This window comes from Chiloscyllium plagiosum, chromosome 40 (genome assembly GCF_004010195.1).
Source record: "Chiloscyllium plagiosum isolate BGI_BamShark_2017 chromosome 40, ASM401019v2, whole genome shotgun sequence".
NCBI lineage: Eukaryota > Metazoa > Chordata > Chondrichthyes > Orectolobiformes > Hemiscylliidae > Chiloscyllium > Chiloscyllium plagiosum.
Window position 1 is genome coordinate 11,540,170 of NC_057749.1, and position 21,501 is coordinate 11,561,670.

Here is a 21,501-nt window from a genome sequence, read left to right on the forward strand (position 1 = left end):
AACACTACATGCAATAATTTTTAAAAAGAATGCTTGGATTGGATCAAGGGAGGTTTTGTTTCATCTGTGAATGCTAACTTGGCTCATTTAACTGCAAAATGACCGAAGACTTCCATTGAACAAAATGAAGGTTGACTGTGAGAAGTCCAATGTTAAAAGCGCTTTCCCTGTTTGCAATGGTAATGGGGAAAAAAAACCCAAAATCCTCTGTTCAGGTGTGCATGAGAAGCAAATGGAAGAAGTTATATTTGTCAACCTTTACCTATGCAGTGGTTTGTTAAGTGCTGTTTGTGTCAGTTCATATGTTTTTGTTTTGGCAGTGAGAATGATCGGGTCGCGATGGTTAATGGAGTTTCAATGGATAATGTTGAACATGCTTTTGCTGTCCAGCAGCTACGGAAAAGTGGAAAGAATGCAAAAATTGTAAGTAAAGTTACAAAGTTTAATTCTGTTCAGACAATCGATTTAGTGAAAGCTGTCACTGCATTTAACAGACAATGGGAAGCATTATTAGATACATTTGCTAATATGTGTATTTTTCATCAATTTTATTGGAATTGTAGATCATAATATTGGAATTATGTTGTTGCCTGTTTCACATGTCACAACATCTTCATTTAACAGTCCTGTCCCAATAGGAAGTATGGAAGTGCAGACACTACATGGGGTGTAGTACTATGTAAACCTAATTCGCTGAACTCCAAGCATTTGTATTGCAATTATACGAAACAATCAACTTAAACAAGAGCTGTTTAGTTCAGGGGATTATCTCTTTGGAGCAAATGCAAACAAAGGTCATGAGTGCAAAAGGATAGGTTAACAATATAAATGCTGAAGTTGCAAGAATGTTTATATGGAGGCTTGAAAGGACAGAATAAGAGCATTGCTTAAACAAATGCTGTCAAAGCTTTTAGTTCTGCACTTGACAGAATCACGAGAATGCCAAATCTCAAGGGAACAGCAGTTTATACTATTGAGTGGAGGATACTGATTGATTGGTAAAGGCATTGCTATGAAGAGTGCACCAGCTAACAGTTAACTGCTCAACCTCAATTTCAAACCAGGCGTTTTGATTTTGATCAAAGCACAAGGTCTACGAGGAGTGCACCAGGGAATGGCAGTTCCCTAAACTCTTGTTAGTTGAAAAAGATGCACTGCATGTTCTTGTTCTTGTTCTTTCTGTCTTCAAAAGTCAGGACAGATTGCTTCTAGCATGTGCAAGTGAGCCAGACTTGATCTAAAATTGGTTGTTAGTGTAACTCTTAACACAGTCAAGGCTGTCCAACTCAAAATCACATCTGATGGAGGACACTACGTTCTGAGTTTTATAAGCGTAAGCTGTTGCAAACAGTGAAAGAACACACTGATCCTCCAGCCTCAAATTTACACCCTGCAAGCTTGGCATTGCACTGACAATGCAACTCTCAAATCACATTAATCATTAGTATGTTAGGCAGTGTGTTTTTTTGGCTTGATTGCAGTATTCTGTTTGTGAAGAATGCGTTCATGTTGCTGTTGCAGTATAGCAGGGTGAAATTACTGTTTCACTTACTCATGTTTTGAAACATCTCACCTTTCCAGGGTAATTTGAGGTAAACATCACATTCCTGTCCATTTGTGAGCTTGAATAATGTATACGGTACAATGATCTTTTTAAGGTAACTATTATCCCAACTATGTCACTACCTCCCTGCATTGGCAACAGTATTCATCACAGCCCAGTACAGGTTGTTCTTCATTGGTTTCATTAATCTTTGTCATGTGTACCCAAGTAAAGTGAAAAGGCTTGTTTTGCATGCAGTACAGGCAGATCATAACACACTGTTCAATCATCCTATGATCTTTGAGTGAAATCAAGAGCAAGGTCAACATGAGATTTGAAATTTGAGAGGTCAGTTCAGAAGTCTAACAACAACAGGGAAGAAACTGTTCTTGAATCTGTTAGCATGTGTTTAAGCTTTTGTATGTACTGCCTGACAGAAGAGGTTGGAACAGAATATAACTGGGGTAGGAAGGGTCTTTCATGTTGGCTGTTTTACCAAGGTATCGTGAAGTGTAAATTGGCTCGCCTGATAGTGCAGTGCAAGTGAAGACTGCAGATGCTGAAGATCAGAGTTGAGCGTGTAGTGCTGGAAAAGCACAGCAGATCAGGCAGCATTTGAGGAGCAGGAGAATTGATGTTTCGGGCATAAGATTCCTGATGAAGGGCTTACGCCCGAAATGTCAATTCTCCTGCTCCTCAGATGCTGCCTGACCTGCAGTGCTTTTCCAGCACTACACTCCTGCCTAAAAGTGCGGGCTGTATTCACAACTGTGTCGTTTCTTATGATCCAGGGCAGAACAGTTGCTATAGCAAGCTATGATGCATCCAGGTAGAATGCTGTCTATGGTATATTTATAAAAGCTGATGAGAGTCCTTATGGACATGCCAAATTTCCTTAGCCTCCTGTGGAAGTAGAGACATTTTTGTGCCGCCTTGACCGTCTCATCAACATGTGTGGTCCAGGACAGATTATTGGTGATCAGAACTTGATGCTATTGACCATTTTTGCCTCAGCTCCATTGATGTAGTTAGAGGCATGCCTTCCTCCTTGCTTCCTGAAGTCGATCTTTCATTTTGCTGACATTGACTGAGAGATTGTTGTCTTTGCACCACATCACCAAGCACTCTGTCTCATTCCTGCATTCAGTAATGTCATTGTTTGATATCTGGCCTACAATGATGGTGTCGTAAAAGAACTTGTAGATGGAGTTTGGGTTAACTTTGGCTACACAGTCAGGAGTGTATAGAGAGTACTGTAAGTGGCTAAGTATGTGGGATGCGAGTGTTAAGGATTGTCATGGAGGAGATACTGTTGCCATTCTTTGCTTGTGGTTTGTGGGTCAGGAAAGTGAGGATCCAGTTGCTAAGGGCGGAGCAGAGATCTAGGCCTCAGAGTTTGGTTGGGATTCTGAAGTTGAAGGTGGAGCTGTGGTCAATAGTAGAAGCCTGACATGGATATCCTTATTATCCAGATGTTCTAAGGATGAGTGTAGGGCTAGGGAGATGGTGTCTGCCAATGATCTGTTGGACCCGTAGGCAAATTGTAATGGATCGAGTCAGGCTGGGAGTTGAGAGTTGATTTGAGCCATGACAAACCTTTCAAATACTTCATGATTATGGAGGTCAGAGGCCCTGGCAGTAGACATGGAGGCACATTGCATGTGTTTTCTTTAGTATGGGATGATGTTGGTGGTCTTGAAGCAGATGGGATCTTCAAATTGTAAGAAGAAGAGGTTAAAGATGTCAGCAAATACTCTGATCGTTTGGTCCACGCAGGATCTGAGTGCACAGCCAGGTACTCTATCCGAGCCACTTGCTTTCTGTGCGTTCACTATTGAGTGAACCCATGGATGTCTGCAGTGATGACAGAAGGAACAGGTGCATCTGAGGCTATCTGGGCAGTGACACCATTTCACGAACATTATATTCAAACTCAGTAAAATGACTTGAACACATTAGGACAGGATGCGTTTTTGTCTGCTGTTCTGCTTCATTTTGCAGCCTGTTATGTTGTGTAGGCCTTTCCACAGATGACAGGTGTTTGTATGATTAGTTTGGGATTCAAATTTAGTCCGGTTCGCCTCTTGGTATCTCTAATGGCTTTACACATTTCCTGTAAATGTCCAGGTCGTCTGACTTGGGCACCGCATGCCGAGTCTTCAGTAGGCCGTAGATTTCCTGATTTATAGAACATTACAGCGCAGTACAGGCCCTTCGGCCCTCGATGTTGCGCCAACCTGTTATACCAATCTGAAGCCCATCTAATCTACACTATTCCATGTACGTTCATGTGCTCGTCCAATGACGACTTAAATGTACTTAAAGTTGATGAATCTACTACCGTTGCAGGCAAAGCATTCCATACCCTTACTACTGAGTAAAGAAACTACCTCTGACATCTGCCCTATATCTATCACCCCTCAATTTATAGCTATGCCCCCTCGTGCTCGCCATCACCATCGCTGGAAAAAGGCTGTCCCTATCCACCCTATCTAACCCTCTGATTATCTTATGTCTCTATTAAGTCACCTCAGCCACCTTCTCTCTAACGAAAACAGCCTCAAGTCCCTCAGCCTTTCATCGTAAGACCTTCCCTCCATACCAGGCAACATCCTAGTAAATCTCCTTTGCACCCTTTCCAAAGCTTCCACATCCTTATAATGCGGTGACCAGAACTGTACACAGTATTCCAAGTGTGGCCGCACCAGAGTTTTGTACAGCTGCAGCATAACCTCATGGTTCTGGAACTTGGTCCCTCTATTCATAAAAGCTAAAACACTGTGTGCCTCCTTAACAACCCTGTCAGCCTGGGTGGCAACTTTCAAGGATCTGTGTACATGGACACAGAGATCTCTCTGCTCATCTACGCTACCAAGAATCTTACCATTAGCCCTTACCATTAGTACTTTGCATTCCGGTTACTCTGACCAAAGTGAATCACCTCACACTTGTCCGCATTAAACTCCGTTTGCCACCTCTCAGCCCAGCTGTGCAGCTTATCTATGTCTCTCTGTAACCCACAACATCCTTCGTCACTATCCACAACTCCACCAACCTTCGTGTCGTTTGCAAATTTACTAACCCACCCTTCTACGCCCTCATCCAGGTCGTTTACAGAAATGACGTACAGCAGTGGACCCAACACCGACTCTTGCAGTAACCGCTAGTAACTGGACTCCAGGACGAACATTTCCCATCAAGCACCACCCACTGTCGTCTTTCAGCTCACTAATTATTGATCCAAACTGCTATATCTCCCACAATCCCATTCCTCTGCTTTTTGTACAATAGGCTACTGTGGGGAACCTTATCAAATGCCTTGCTGAGATCCATATACACCACATCAACCGATTTACTCTCATCTACCTGTTTGGTCACCTTCTCAAAGAACGCAATAAGTTTTGTGAGGCACGACCTACCCTTCACAAAACCGTGCTGACTATCCCTAATCAAATTATTCTTTTCTAGATGATTATAAATCCTATCTCTTATAACCTTTTCCAACACTTTTTACCAACAACTGAAGTAAGACTCATTGGTCTATAATTACCAGGGTTGTCTCTATTCCCCTTCTTGAACAGGGGAACCACATTTGCTATCCTCCAGTCTTCTGGCACTATTCCTGTACACAATGATGATTTAAAGATCAATGCCAAAGGCTCAGCAATCTCCTCCCTGGCTTCCCAGAGGATCCCATCCAGCCCAGGGGACTTACTATTTTCACACTCTGCAACATTTCTAATACCTCTTCCTTGTGAACCTCAATCCCACCTAGTCTAGTAGCCTGTATCTCAGTATTCTCCTCGACAACATTGTCGTTTTCTAGAATGAATACTGTCGAAAAATATTCATTTAGTGCTTCCCCTATCTCCTCTGACTCCACACACAACTTCCCACTACTATCCTTGATTGGCCCTAATCTTACACTCATCATTCGTTTATTCCTTAAATACCTATAGAAAACCTTAGGGTTTACCCTGATCCTATCTGCCAACAACTTCTCATGTCTCCTCCAGGCTCTTCTGAGCTCTCTCTTTAGGTCTTTCCTGGCTACCTTGTAACCCTCAAGCGCCCTAACTGAGCCTTCACATCTCATCCTAACATAAGCCGCCTTCTTCCTCTTGACCAGAGATTTCACTTCCTTCGTAAACCACTGCTCCCGCACGCTACAGCTTCCTCCCTGCCTGACAGGTACATAATTTTCTAGGACACACAGGAGCTTTTCCTTGAATAAGTTCCACATTTCTAATGTGCCCATCCCCTTCAGGACCCCGAAACGTCGATTATCCTAGTCCTCTGATGCTGTCTGACCTGCTGTGCTTTTCCAGCACCACTCTAATCTTGACTCTGATCTCCAGCATCTGCAGTCCTCACCTTTGCCTAGCATTCTCATTGCAATAGAGTTCTCATGTGGACCAGTCCACCAATTCCATGCAGTCCTGCAGAAGCTCCTCTTCTGCCTCAGACCAGCGCTGTACTACTTTCTGTACTGGGTCCTCACATTTCAACTTCTGCTTGCAAAGTGGGAGGCGGAACACAGCATTGTGATCTGATTTTCCAAAGTGTGGAACGATAGGCATCTTTGGTTGTGTAACAATAATTAAGAATGTGCGATCCTCTGGTAAGAGATGTATTTTGATAGCACTCTCTTGAGGTTTGCCTGATTGAAGTCACCAGCTGCAATGAATGAACCCTCAAGTGCATTTGTCAGGGTGTAAATTTCATCCAGACCAGCCTTCACTTTTGCATGGGGTGGTATGTTGACTGCTGTTAGGATGGCAGAGGTGAACTCTCGTGGCAGTAATAAGGATGGTGTTTCAGTATGGATACTCTAGGTCCTGTGAGCAGTGATCTGCCAGGGTCACCACTTCTGAGCACCGGGGGTGTTGATTAGGAGGCAAATTCCACTGCCCTTTGCCTTACGTGAGCATGCCATGTGGTTCGTGCTGTTAAGTTTTTTTTTCTGAAGTTCTTTACGCACTTGATGCAACTGCAATGTCAACTTCTGTGAACAACAACCAAATTTATTAAACACAGTACAAGCTTTCTGGAGGAACCTTTAACACACCTTGCAGGGCTAATGGGGTTGTGGCAAAAGCTCTCCCTGAACCAAGGAAACAGTCCTTCCTTTATACAAAATCTTTGCATCACAGTTAGTAATGTCTACAAGACAACCCCCACAGTCACATGCCTTTCAAGGCACAATGCAATGACTACTTCACCTGAGAAACAATGTAATGCAAATCATTCCATAATGGTCAAATCAGTCGTCAATCTTTTTTTGTAACTATTGGGCAGTAGTCAAATTCCAACTGTAATGTTCTTATTGACTTCTGAATAGCGGATGAAAATGTAAATTATAGGATATGACAATGTAACTGGCTTTTGAATAATTTGGCCATGCAAAATGGATTTGAATGCCAAGAGATGGGATGTGATTTCCTTACAGACTACCTGCAAATCAGAGACATCCCATCCTAGCCTCGGGACATAGAATTTCCTGAAGGTCAACAGAGCAAATGAACTCTTTAATATCTCAATGTCATGCATAGAGAAAGCCTCAAATTGTAATTCATTGGGAATTATTAAAGTTTCACCTTGCCTGAAATAGTTGGCATTCAGTTTCCCAGCATTGTGCATGAGTGAAATAGCCTTACTGAATTGAATTTACATTTATTGTTGCGTGTAGTCGCAGGAGTACAGTGAAAAGTTTACAAATCATCACTTAAGGTGCCATCTTAGGTACAAGGGTACCTTGGTATGGAATCTTAGTACCTTACTAGTAGATGAAAGGCACAAATAGCCCAAATGAAATTTTCTCCACCTCAACTCTGGTGTAAAAAGTATTCAAATCTTTCAAATGAGAGTGTTTCCTTTATCATGATTGGAAACATTGTCAATTGCAGTTCTATTTATGTATTACCATTACTACCTCAGAACAGCAAATTGTTTTACAGCTGATAACATGTTTTTGCAGTTTAGTCACTATAGGAAACACTGCTGTAGGTTTCCATGCAGTGAGACAGACAACTACATCTGCTTTTGAGTGCATATTGACACACAAATGTTGGTCAGAACAACAGGAACAACTGCCCTGCTCAGCTTAACATCTCATCCAAAAGATGATTGCAGTAACATTGCAGCACTCTCTCTCAGTACTGAACTGGAGTGCCAATATGGATCATTTGGTTAAATGTTTAGAGTGGGACTTGAATCCACATCCCCTGACTTAAAGTCAAGAGCACTATCCGCTGAACACATTTCAATGGAAATCTGTAAGAGTAGGCAAAGTAAGAACTCTTGATCTGTCAACTGATGCTATACTTTTTAATGTTCTCAGACAATTAGGAGAAAACGAAAAATTCAGATGCCAGTCTCAAGACCGGAGCCAGACCGTCAGCCCATTTCAGAACCTGAGGATGACAGTTATGAGGAAGAGGAAGTGTACGATCGAAAAAGTGGAAGAAGTGGACCAAGTCCCTACAGTGGGAGGCGGAGTGAGAGGAGCATTGGGAGGAGAGAAGGGAGCAGAGAGAGAAGCTTGTCACCAAGATCAGAACGACGATCAGTGTCATCAAATCTTCCACCAAAACCCATCAAAGTGACATTGGTCAAATCTAGGAAGAGTGAAGGTGAGTGTTGATCAGGAAAATGCAAAAGGTTAGATAATTATCTTAAATTGAGATTGAACAGATTTATGTGATGTTTATGGCCAAAATTGCTCATTTCTCCAGTTAAACCAAACTTGAGAAAATAAAATACTTCTAACTATGAAGTATCACTGTTAAGCTGGTCATTGGTCAAGGTGTTTATGTATGTATGTTTAACACTTTTCTGCTAGTGATAAGCGATAGGTGCTCAGTATAATCTCTTACCATTGTAGCATTACTTGAGCAAAATGATAATTATCCTCCAGAGCTCTCACATGAGCACAGTATGGTGCTCAGTGGAGAAATCATGGTTAGCTGCCCTCTATCCAGGGACTATTGCTGGAAACTCTTTATGTAGCAGATATCAGCAGAATTCTGTGTGGCTTAATTTTTTTTTTCAAGAATATCTTCCAGAATTCACCATCTTCATTCATGCTTATGCAGATGTTGGTGTACTGTACCCTTAAAGTCAAAAGCTAGCAGAATTACCTGACAACACCGAGTGTTTTGAACAAGATATAATGTAACCTTCTGGTCCCGCAGTGAGTGTAGCTGGTTGCCTGGAGGCAACAAAAACAAATTTGAATTGGGCCAATCTGTTTAAATGATATCCAAAAAAAAAACCAAACTCCATCAAGTTTGAATTTAGTATATTGACAATATTAAAAGCCAGTGACACAACCTGATGCTGTGGGGGTATAAGACTGGGAAAAATTGAACAGTTGAGAGGAAGATCAACAGATGTAGACTCCTAGTCAGAACTGTCTGAGAGGAACCTGTCTAGAGAAGGAACTTGCACAGAGAAAAACATTGACACCAACCTGGAGAGCAAATCTGCAAAGAGAAGATTCGACAGGTTTTACTTTTTTAAAAAGAATTACTCCATGACACAACAGTTGGGGCCTCGTCCGGGATATCAAATGTTATATCATAGGGTAAACTCTCCTGCTTAATTTAAACCTGCAACACAGAAAAGATTTATCTCGTGCAGTAATCTGTGAAACTTCGGGGCCAAAAACTAGTTAAAGTAAAAGTAACCACTTTATTTCTTAAAGTATAACAGCGAATAATTAACTAACAGCTATTTATAACTCCTTCCTCTAACCTATCTTTTATTTTCCCTTCTAAAATAATAGTCTAAAAAAAACCCCGATTTAACATTTACTGAAAAATTCCAATTTAAAAACCAGCCAGCTGTCGAATCTTCTCTTTGCAGACTTGCTCTCCAGGTTGATGTTTTTCTCTGTATAAACTCCTTCTCCAGACAGGTACTTCTCAGACACTTCTGATGAGCAGTCTACATCTGTTGACCTATTGGCTGTTCTTTCTCAACTGTTCAATTTTTCCCGGTCTTATACCCCACAGCATTGGATTGTGTCATTGGTTTTTAATATTGTCAATATACTAAATTCAAACTTGATTAGTGTTTAGTTTTTTTGGGGGGTATAGTTTGAACTGTCCCAATTCAAATTTGTTTTTGTTGTCTCCAGATAACCAGCTGTACTAGTTGTTGGACGAAAGATCACATTATATCTTGTTCCAAACAGGCTGTCAGGTAGTTCTGCTAGCTTTTAACTTTCGAGTACAGAACACCTACATCTTCATAATAATACATGCTGAATGTATGATGCGGTATTCAAAAATCACTGGTAACTTCAGGCTGAGATGCAAACTAGTGCTTTTCTGATGGGAGAGCGTTGATTAGTGTGAGGCAGTGGAAACTGATATGCTGGCTAAATACCCAAGAGTGGTCAAAAGTAAAAATCTAAACTGTAGGACCCCTGCACTGTCACCTGACACAGGGGAGCCGCTCAAGTGGTCAAAGGTTTAGAGAATGGGACAATTCAATGCAGTACAGTTGGATACTCATATCAAACAGGATGGTCACAAAATTGTAGGTTATTAAGAAAAAGCTTTTATGCAGGGCTCCACTTTGTGGTCAGCATGCTTCCTGAGATAGATGGTTCTTTATTTTTAAAGTGGTTTCCTACTTTGCCTATGGGAGCAGAATGGTGCAAACAGGGTTCAGTCTGCTCCGTGGTTGATTTTTGTTTTGTTTGTTTTTGACGTTGGTCAGAGTCCATTATGGCAGTGAAAAAGTTAAGAGTGAGAGTTTAAGTGCAGTGCTGAAGATTACAGTTGAGCAATTGCAAATGTGAAGTTCTGCTCTGATAGCCATTTTGCTGTAGATTGAGAATGGTGTCCATAAATTTCTAAATTTTTTTGTTATTTCACAATACCTTCTCTGAAGTTAATGCAAATCATGTAGTTTAGCCGTTAGAGAGTTGGCAGGGATCAATCTACAAGTCACAATTGCATTCACAAATATTGAAATTTATTCATTATCCATCCTTATTATAAACTGATATATAAACTGCAATATAAATATATTGCACTAGCAAATTAAAGGCTTAGAACTGGGTAGCACAGTGGCTCAGTGGTTAGCACTGTTGCATCACAGCGCCAAATCCAGTCTCTGGCAACTGAATTGTGTGGAATTTGCACATTCTCCCCATATCTGCATGGGTTTCTTCCGGGTTCTCCGGTTTCCCCCACAATCCAAAGATGTGCAGGTTAGGTGAATTGACCATGTTAAATTGCCCATAATATTCAAGGATGTGTAGTTGGTGCATTCGTCAGTGGAAATTTGGAATAATAAGGTAAGGGAATTGATCGGGGTGGAATACTCTTTGGAGGGTCATTGTGAACTTGTTGGGCCAAATAGCCTGTTTTCACACTGTAGGAATTCTATGATTCTAACTGGTTATGTCGAAAGGACCCAGGTCTCTGGTATGAGGTACACACGTGAACTGTCAGCTGCTGCAACGTTTGGTCCTTTTTTTTTTTAAAAAAAAGTAATATTTTAGTTTGAAATCTGTTCCTACTATTTGGTTTTGGGTTTTTTAAAATAGAAAATTCAGAAAGGTGTGTAAGTTGCTGGCTTCTTGTTTGTACGTGGTTCCATAGCTATCTGTTGATCTTGGTATTTATCAAAGTTTGTCTTTGTGTGTGAGCTTTTATCATGAGTTACAACAACTGTTCACCATTTCAGCAACATAACCCAAGTTTTTGTTTTTCTTCATTGTGTTCTGAGCTCTGCCGGATGCTCTGTTCTTCATGACCTTGATAGCACGTCGGTGCAAATCAACATTCAAATAAGGAAAAGGAGTAGGCAACTTCTCACTTCAAGCCTGCTCCGACATTCAATAAGTCATGACTGATCTGATTTTAACCTTAACTCTACATTCCTGCATATCCCTGATAATCTTTCATTCTCTTGGTAATCAAAAATCTGTCTCTCTCTCTTTCTTTAGAATATTTAAGGGTTGTGCATCCACTGCCTTTTGAGGAATTCCAAGGACAGTCAACCCTCAGAGGGAAAAAAAATTTCTTCACTGGTCTTAAATGGACACTCCCTTATTCTTAATCTATGACCCCGAGATGTGGAGTCTCCCACAACAGGAACCATCCTTTTGACATCCACCCAATTAATCTTCAGGATACTAAGTTTCAGTTATGTCACCTCTGACTCTCAATGTACAGGCCCACTTGTCTAGTCTTTGCTCATAAGGCAATCCACTCATTTCAAGTATAAATTGAATAAACCTTCTTCTCTGAACACCTTTGAATGCATTAACAACCTTCTGAAAATATGGTCATCAGTGTTGTACACCAGATGTGGTTTCAATAATGTTCTATATAATTGAAGCATAACCTCCCTACTGCTGTATTCAATTCATATATTAGCTTTCCTGACTACTTGCTGTATCTGCATTCTAACCTTCTGTAATACATCCAGAACTTTTTGGATTCAGAGCTCTGCAACATGTCATCTTTTGGACAATGTTATTTTAAATATTTTTTCTGCCAGTGTGAACAATTTCTTACATCATGTTCCATTTGCTAGATCTATATCCCTTTGTAGGCGCCTTATGTCCTTTTTGCAACACTTCCCTTTTTGTATAGGGGGAGCGGCTCAGGTGGTCAAAGGTTTATGTTTAACCTCTGCTCTGCTGGAATTTTAGCATATCATTCAAGTGACAAATAAATAAATTGTTTAGTAGATGTCTGAAAGTTGGAGATGCAGATGTTGATTACTAAATTACAAAAGCTGTGCTGGCACTTGCTTTAGTATTGCTAGTATTGCACAAGCAAGCATCTGCCTCTTCATGACATTGCTATTTGTGCTCAGTGAAAAATGTGAAGAGAAGATGGCTTGATCTAAACAGATAAGAGACAATTTAATGGTAATGATGCCTGCAAAATTTGATTTTGATTCATGGTGTTTTGAAACTGTTTATCTGAAGAATTTCTGCCTTGGAATATCCTGTTCCATGGAGCAAAGTACAATTTTCTGTCCAATGTCAATTTCCTTTGTCAGTAACTGTCAGTTGTTTTTCAGAGTACGGTCTGCGATTAGCAAGCCACATTTTTGTAAAGGAGATTTCATCAGAGGGGCTGGCTGCCAAGGACGGCAACATTCATGAGGGAGATGTAGTATTGAAGGTTGGTCACTTTTCTAGTTCCCATCTTAAAAACATGAAAATGTCCCTCCTCTTCAGATTTGACACCAAACCTTGATTTTGAAAATGCATTATCTAGTCAGTGTTCAAGTGGTTCGACAGGGAGGCTTTGATCCCGGCTGTTTACTGCTCTTTCGGATGAAAATAACGTGAAACAATTTTGTAATTGTCCCATAAATGCCAGTTCGATAATATTTAAATATATGTCATTTGATAAGGAATCCAGCGCTTTTATTGTTTAGAGAACATCTAAAGCAATAGGTGTTCTTGATGGCAACATGAATTTATTCAGTACATAGCTGAACCCTGTAGCTCAAGCAAGTTTCATGCCCTAATTCTGGTCTCCTAAGTTGGCATCATCTAGGCACCTGGTGAGAATCCAGAATATGCCTTCATTTCTAAATTAGGATTAAAGTTGTGTCATGCCTGATGGCATTCAAGTGTAGATACAACAGAATTGGATTCTGTTTGTAATGAAATAATTTACTGCTTCTCATTGTCTATTCTGACATGGAGAAATGGGCAAGATAATGGAGGTTGACTGATGATCATAGAATTTGTGCTCCAGCTGGGATGAGTGAGAGAACAGAAGAAAGAAAAAGTATGTTGGAATTCACATTCATCTGAACACGTTGGAAGTCTTTCTGCAGTGATTACCAGTTAGGGAAGACACTTGTGTCTGAAGTCTCTGGCAGTTTAAAGGGCTGTCACTGTTTCATTCAACTAAAGGGCACTTTGACCAAACCTTTCTCAACTTGAAAATATAGTTCATAACAGTCCAAGCTCAACAGAAAAAAAATCTTGTTTTATTAAATTAATTGACAAATGTTTTTCTAATCTTGGCTCTATTTAAACAATTCTTGTGGTGTAGAGGGTTTTGCACTACTATAACTGAAGTTAATGTTGATACATTTGAGGGTATGATTAGATTAGATTACTTAGTGTGGAAACAGGCCCTTTGGCCCAACAAGTCCACACCGACCCACTGAAGCGCAACCCTCCCAGACCATTCCCCTACAATGGGTAGGGACTGCTGACGGGGAAGAGAATGTTTGCTGTATGAGAAAATGTTAGTACTGTTTTAATTTTTAGTACATAGAAGAAGCTATTGTATCACTCTGACTGCTGCCTTCAGATGAAGACCTATTTATGGTCAGGCACCAGTTTCTTCCTTATTGTGGTTCTTTTGTTCCGTTATAGATCAATGGTACTGTGACAGAAAACATGTCACTAGGAGATGCAAAGAAGCTAATTGAGAGGTCAAAGGGGAAGCTTAAAATGGTGGTGCAGAGAGATGAGAGAGCCACTCTCCTTAACGTGCCTGATTTGGATGACAGCATTCCCTCTGCAAATGCTTCTGAAAGAGATGGTAAGTTTTGAACTAAAAGTCTTTCAAGGACAGTGGTGTAATTGCTTACCTTTTAGACCTTTTCAATGCAAGTGACATGCTGAGCCTAAACTTAATGTGTTTAGTTGTTCACCAGAGGAATACTGAGCGTGTACTAGGAAATGTCAGGCTTTCATTGTCAGCTTCGTTCCTAATAGAATTCAAATTGTTCTCTTTGGGACTTGAACAGTTACTGTGTGCACGATGTGAAGATACTCAATATTTTCCCAAGTTAAATGTTTTATTGTAGAAATACGTTTTTGTGAAATCAGTGAATAGTTTTTGTATTTTGAGTTTTTCCTGTAGTAACAAGATGATTTGTGAATTTTGTTTAGATATTTCAGAAATTCATTCATTGGTATCTGATCATTCCAACCGTTCAAATGAAAGACCACGGCTACGCAATCGTTCACGTTCGCCAGACAAACGGTCAGACTGGTCTGACCATTCACACCATTCTCCACAGCCCATCAGTAACGGGAGGTAGGCTTTTTGCCCTTTTTAATGAGGCCTTACCTTGCGTCAAGGTTTGCACTGCTCTTGGACATATTTTGTAGCTTTTGCTTCACATGAAATTCTAGATGGTAAGACCATAGAACAAGTCAATAACTTTTTAACCTACCCATAACAGCTGCAAAGTTACTAATCTGTTTGGATATTCAAAGGTCTGGGGAAAAATCATCCTTTTAATCATTTCTCTTACTGTGTCTGTACTATCTCTGGTTTGATAGTAACTAATTTAATTCTGTTGGGCAGCTAGATAGACCTTCGAAATCTGTGTGAAGGCAGCGCATTTCTCTTAAAATAATTTAAAAGTTTAAAGGAAAGTGGAAAGGATTGTCATATTATTACCAAATGCTTAATGTGCATGTGTTTGCCTCTGTAAAAAGATTGGATTGAGCTAGATACGTGATCAATTAGGTGGATAAGAGACAGCAGTGAGAACAGCTGCATGCAGTTGAAAGGCCTCCCTGTGTTTCAGGTTATTGGCACTCGAGTCAACAACAAGTCATTTTCAGGTTTTTCTTAAGCTGTCCAGTTTTTTTTTTGGTTTGTTGTGTTCTCTGAGCTCCCCTGACAGCAAATTCCATTCTACAGGATTGGCACAATACTTCTGTGTGGGTATAGAGTTCCACTTTTGAGTCCTTTGGTTCTTGTCACCCTAGCATGTATATTAACAAAGGTTAAATTTGGGATGCTGCACAAAGCTAAATATTGATTGCTTTAGCTTCCTACCATTTAGATTGTCAGTGAGAATTTTGACCACATACACAGTGCATTATTTTTGGCACTGTTTAGTGAATGACATGAATGCACAAAGAATGAGTGAACATTGAAGGTATAATATTGAAATATTAAATAATACACTCCAGTTATTTCAGGCCTTTGTGCAAGTCAGCAAATAACATTTTATGTTGTTACATGTCTACCGAAGAATAAAATGGCTTGATACCAATAGTATTCTTAATTTAAGAGTGTATGCACATGCAGTGATATGTAGCAGCAGCCATGTTGGTTCACATAACTTGTTAAGATCCCCCAGATTCTGTCAAGGAGCCATGCTTGATAGCGTCAGTGTGGCTGCTGCTTCACATCACACAAATTAACGTTTGTTCACTTTCTTCTTTCTTCAGTATCATCGGAAAGACAACCTAATGCTAACATGGCTGAATTGCAGTTTAAGTTTGTAGTTTTGTCATTGTTGGTTTTATATCAATGTACAAACCATTTTCAGAAGCTATAATTAAACAGCACTAAGTATCTTTGGAAAATGTCCCCATGTGCTTTCTGGCACAAACTATATTTTGTGCTGGCAGAGCTAAATTAATTTGTTTGACAAACAATGACAGTGTTTTTCCTTTGCAATGCTTCCTGTTCTGAAAGTTAGGATAATGTTGGCTATTTTGCTTGAAAGCTGAATGAAAACAAAACAGATCAATAATAATTCAGGCATTGGGTCAAATTTGCTGTCTAATGTAAAGATAAATTTATTTTAACTGGCACACTTTATTTTAGCTGGCACACTTAATAATAATACTCAAATATCCAAAGTTTTTAATGGATTAGCATGATGTCTCAGTAGTCAGTTGAGGATGCAAGTGAGAAGGATGTCTGCTGGTAAGTTTAATACAAAGTTGCATTATTATTTAAGTGATTAATGCAATAAGTAAAGCATAACAGTGATGTTTATACCTCCTGCATCATGTTTCAATTATCTTAGTGTATGATTTTATATTTATTATTTGTGGATCTCTTGATTAACTGCAACATTTGATCAATCGGCGCAAATCTGGTTCCATACGGTTGGTTAATAAAAGGTTTACTGCATAACTGGAAGAGAGTAGGTAAGATGAATGCTGATCACTTGGATAGTGAGACTGGAGAGTTGATGATGAAGAATACAAATGGCAAAGTTACTAACTCAATGTTTTACTTCAGTTTTCATTGTATAACCTGTTATTGGGGTGGTGCACCCACAAAGATTGTAGAAAGGGAGGAACTTAAAACAATCATCACTGGGGAAAAGTACTGAGCAAACCTTTAGGATTGAAGGTGAACAAGTTCTCAAGCCCTAATGGCCTACATCCTAGGGTCATAAAGGAAATGGCAGCAGAGACAGTGGATCCATTGATTAGAATTTTCCAAAACTCCCTGGATCTGGGAAAGGTTCTAGTGGGTTGTAAAAAAAATAGTACTCAAAAATATGGCTGGCGCATAGTCCAAATATGTGATATCTGAGCTCTGACTCACCAATGTTTCCTTAAAGTTTGTGAAAAGATTTGTAGCTCGGGTGCTCATTGTTGTGGTTCTGTTCGCCGAGCTGGGAATTTGTGTTGCAGACATTTCGTCCCCTGTCTAGGTGACATCCTCAGTGCTTGGGAGCCTCCTGTGAAGCGCTTCTGTGATCTTTCCTCCGGCATTTGTAGTGGTTTGAATCTGCCGCTTCCGGTTGTCAGTTCCAGCTGTCTGTTGCAGTGGCCGGTATATTGGGTCCAGATCGATGTGCTTATTGACTGAATCTGTGGATGAGTGCCATGCCTCTAGGAATTCCCTGGCTGTTCTCTGAATTCCTAGAGGCATGGCACTCATCCACAGATTCAGTCAATAAGCACATCGACCTGGACCCAATATACCGGCCACTGCAACGGACAGCTGGAACTGACAACCAGAAGTGGCAGATTCAAACCACTACAAATGCCGGAGGAAAGATCACAGAAACGCTTCACAGGAGGCTCCCAAGCACTGAGGATGTCACTTAGACAGGGGACGAAACGTCTGCAACACAAATTCCCAGCTCGGCGAACAGAACCACAACAATGTTTCCTTAATTTCAGTAGTCCTCTCTCCTCATTTCCCAAAAACTAATCCAAATGGACTGAATTTGGTTGGTGTTTTTGGTGCATCCCTAATTACAAAAATTACAAATGTAATTCCTTTATCCCAGTCCTCTGAATAGTCTTGACTATAAGCCCTCAATGCAGTTTTTAAAGTTTGATGCCACCATTCTAATGCTGCTTGCGATTGTGAATGGTACACAGTGGGTTTGAGTTATTTTATTCCTAAGTTATCCTTCTTTGTAAAAGTTGACCCTTGATCCAGTTTTATCTCTGAGGGTACTCTATATCTAGTGGGAAAAAAAAGAGTACCTCTGCTACAGTCCTTTTAGCCATGATGCTGCATAATAGAAAGGCCTCTGGAAATCTAGAACTAACATTATGGTCAGCAAATTGTTTAAGGTAGGGCTCCTGGCACAATCAATAAAGACCATTGTAAAAGGTTCCTCAAATGCAGGAATGGGTATTAAGGGTGTTGGTTTTATCACTGCCTATGGTTTTCCAATTACTTGACACACATGACATCTCCAGCAAAATTCAACCACATCCCTATGCAGTCCAGGCCAGCAAAAATATTTCTGTATTTTGGTTTAAGTTTTCCTTCTTTGCAATTGACCATCATCTGGTAATTCATATGACAAACTATCTTCAGTGAGATTTCCTTTTCTCTCACCACCTGAAGATTTCTCTCTCCCCCTATTTCTATCCCTCACAGATCAAAATTGATGTCAGAAGCCAAATTTTTTTGATTTATGTATCAGCTCACAATCATCTGCCATTTCTGCTGCTTATTTTGGAGTTTTAAGTCTCTGCTCTTCCACGTGAATTCTCACTATTTCATAGAGAAACACAGCATGGAAACAAACCCTTCGGTTCAACTCGTCCATGCTGACCAGACATAGCAGCCTAATTAAGTCCCATTTGCCAACACTTGGCCCATATCCCTCCATCCCTCCAAACCCTTCCTATTCATATACCCATCCAAATGCCTCTTAAATGTTGCAATTGTACCAGCCTCCATCACTTCCTCTGGCAGCTCTTTCCATCCATGCACCACCCTCTGCGTGAAAAAGTTGCTCCTTAGGTCCCTTTTATATCTTTCCCCTCTCACCCTAAACCTAAACCCTCTAGTTCTGGACTGCCCCAACTCGGGGAAAAGACTTTGTTTATGTTATCCATGCCCCTCATGATTTTATAAGCCTCTATAAGGGCACCCTTCAGTCTCTGACGCTCTAGGGAAAACTGTTGCAGCCCCTCCCTATAGCTCAAGTCCTCCAATCCTGGCAATAAGCGAGTTTTGAGAAGATTTGTAGTTCAAGTTGAGGTTCTGGATGTAGGTTTGCTCGCTGAGCTGGAAGGTTCGCTTTCAGACGTTTCGTCACCATACGGTAACATCTTCAGTGAGCCTTCGAATGAAGCACTAGTGGTGTAACCTGCTTTCTGTTTCTATGTTTGGGTTTCCTTGGGGAACCTTCCAGTTCAGAGAGCAAATCTACATCCAGAACATCCTTGTAAACCTTTTGTGAACCCTTTCAAGTTTCACAGCATCCTTCCGATAGGAAGGAGACCAGAATTGCATGCAATATTCCAAAAGTGACTTAACCCATGTCCTGTACATCTGCAACAAGCCCTCCCAACCCCTATAGTCAGTGCTCTGACCAATAAAGCATGCCAAATTTCTCCTTCATTAACCTATCTACCTGCGACTCTACTTTCAAGGGGCTATGAATCTTCACTCCAAGGTCTCTTTGTTCAGCAACATTCCCTAGGACCTTACCATTAAATGTATAAGTTCTGTCCTGATTTGCTTTCCCAAAATGCAGCCACCTCCCATTTATCTAAATTAAACTCCAACTGCCTGTCCTCAGCCCATTGGCCCATTTGCTCAAGATCCCGTTGTAATCAGAGATAAGCTTCTTCATTGTCCATTACACCTCCAGTTTTGGTGTCATCTGCAAACTTACTAACTATACCTCCTATATTCACATCCAAATCCTTTATAAAAGTGGCAAAGCAGTGGACCCAGCACTGATCCTTGTGGCACACCACTGGTCACAGGCCTCCTGTTTGAAAAGCAACCCTCCACCACCGCCCTCTGTCTTGTGTGAACTGAATTTTTTAACTCCTCCTCAATAATTGTCTAAGAATGTCATATATTTGATGAATTTTATCCTCTTTCTTTGTTTGATTCTTTCACACTCAATATACATTTGACCAAGTTCTCTCCTTAAGTTCCTGAAATGTTATCTGTAGGCTTCTGGTACATGTTCATATAATACTACATATAATTCTTATAATACGATGGCATTTTTTCACCTCGTTGTACTCCCCAAAGACCTCTGTTTGATGGTGATGCAATTACTTCAGTAGCTCTGCTACCAACTTTCGTTTGGATCAAAAATACCCACATGGCCACCGTCCATTTAATTTGTTTTACCACTTTCTCAAATGAAATGAAAAAGGTTTCGACATCCTTCTCATTGAACTTAGGCAACGCTTGGATAGATTTAAACAGATCCCCACTGGGCTGTTGACTATGATGGAATTGCTCTCCATCACTGTCCTCATTACTACTCTTTCATTTGATATCTATAACCCTTAGTTTAAGTCGACTGTGAGTTCTCCGTTCCAATCTCTGAAGTTCAACAACTCTGTTTCTCCTTTTCGTCTGTCTTTCTCTGGTTTTCCCTCTTGCTCCTTTTTCGTCTGGGACTCTTGCTGTTGCTCCCTTTCGTCTCGGGCTCTGGTCTCTCCTTTTTCTTTGGCTTTAAATTGTAATCCAGTCTGTTTAATTTCCCTTTCACATTCAAGCTCCTGCATTTGCAATTTAATTTTAACAATTGAATTTAATTTTCCAAAGAGTCTAATGGCATTTCTGGCAATTCTAAATACTGCATTATTGCCTCAACTATCTCCCCTTTCCTTGTAGACATAGGAAACCCCAATTCCAGCTTGTTTGCTACATCCAAAAGTTTTGCTTTGCTCCTTTTCCATAAAAGTCATGAAGTACTTCTTCCACACCCCCCTCCCGAAACCTCTTAGTGCCTGAAAGAGCCATTACCACACAATTATACCCTGTGTAAACCAACTGAATTCACCTCCTGAAATTAAGACCAGTAACACTTGCCACTCTCTGCCTGAGAGTTCAATAATCCAAAGCCTAACCCGGACTTAGATATTTTGATTCTGACGAGCCCCCCGTTTGTCATGGACCAGACCCTGCCTTTTTCTTTATTAGAAAGATAATTTTAAGATGTTGTGTTCCAGATGCAATTCGATTGCCCAAACTGCTCAATGTTATGTAAGACACAATTTATTCATAGCTGTGGTTAAAATACATCAAAACAAAGAAATAAAAGAATTGGCTGAGCTGTAATTCTATTGGCGAACTTAACAGAATAATAGATACAGTAACTGTTACTAATTAACTGTTCCAATATAGTATTATAGACCAGGCCAGAACCCTCAAAACGTTTCAAGAAGGTGTCCCAGACCCTAACTGTGCCAGTTGTTTTAAAGTCCTAGAAATGTACAGCATGGAAACAGACTCTTTGGTCTGCTCATCCATGCTGACCGAATATCCCAACCCAATCTAGTCCCACCTGCCAACTCCCGGCCCATATCTCTCCAAACTCTTCCTATTCATATACCCATCCAGATGCCTTTTAAATGTTGCAATTATACTAGCCTCCACCACTTGTTCTGGTGTAAAGTGGGTATTCCAGGAGAGAATCAGCTGGTCAAACCACTTAGTTTTAAACAAAACAGAATTTATTTACAAGATTACTGAACGAAACACAAGGAGCAGGAAGCAGAATGCCAAATAACTAATCAGAAAACCAAACCAATCATCCCACCTAATGATGCTGTTCGCAACAATCCTCATAAACATCCCTTGGCACAAAAGGTTAAATCAAATACAAGTCCTTACAGGTAGGAATTGGAGAGAGAACCAGCCTGAGCTTGCTTCTGAATTCCAGCAGCGTTTCCATACCAAAAAAACCAAACCAGAGAAAAGCTGAGCTGGGAGAACTGGCCACTCCCCTTTCATTATACAACTTTT

The 21,501-nt window shown here is 40.4% G+C and overlaps 1 protein-coding gene across 5 annotated transcripts in view; it reads left to right on the forward strand.

Moving 5' to 3' along the window:
* The window catches only part of tjp1a (tight junction protein 1a), a 277,102-nt gene that overhangs the window by 197,235 nt on the left and 58,366 nt on the right, over positions 1–21,501 (forward strand). For all 5 annotated transcript variants that reach the window (XM_043680310.1, XM_043680311.1, XM_043680312.1 and 2 more), the window contains 5 exons: positions 321–423; positions 7,884–8,175; positions 12,596–12,699; positions 13,917–14,085; positions 14,439–14,586. In XM_043680310.1, coding sequence (XP_043536245.1) covers positions 321–423; positions 7,884–8,175; positions 12,596–12,699; positions 13,917–14,085; positions 14,439–14,586 — 816 coding nt within the window. The remainder of the gene's footprint in view (positions 1–320; positions 424–7,883; positions 8,176–12,595; positions 12,700–13,916; positions 14,086–14,438; positions 14,587–21,501) is intronic.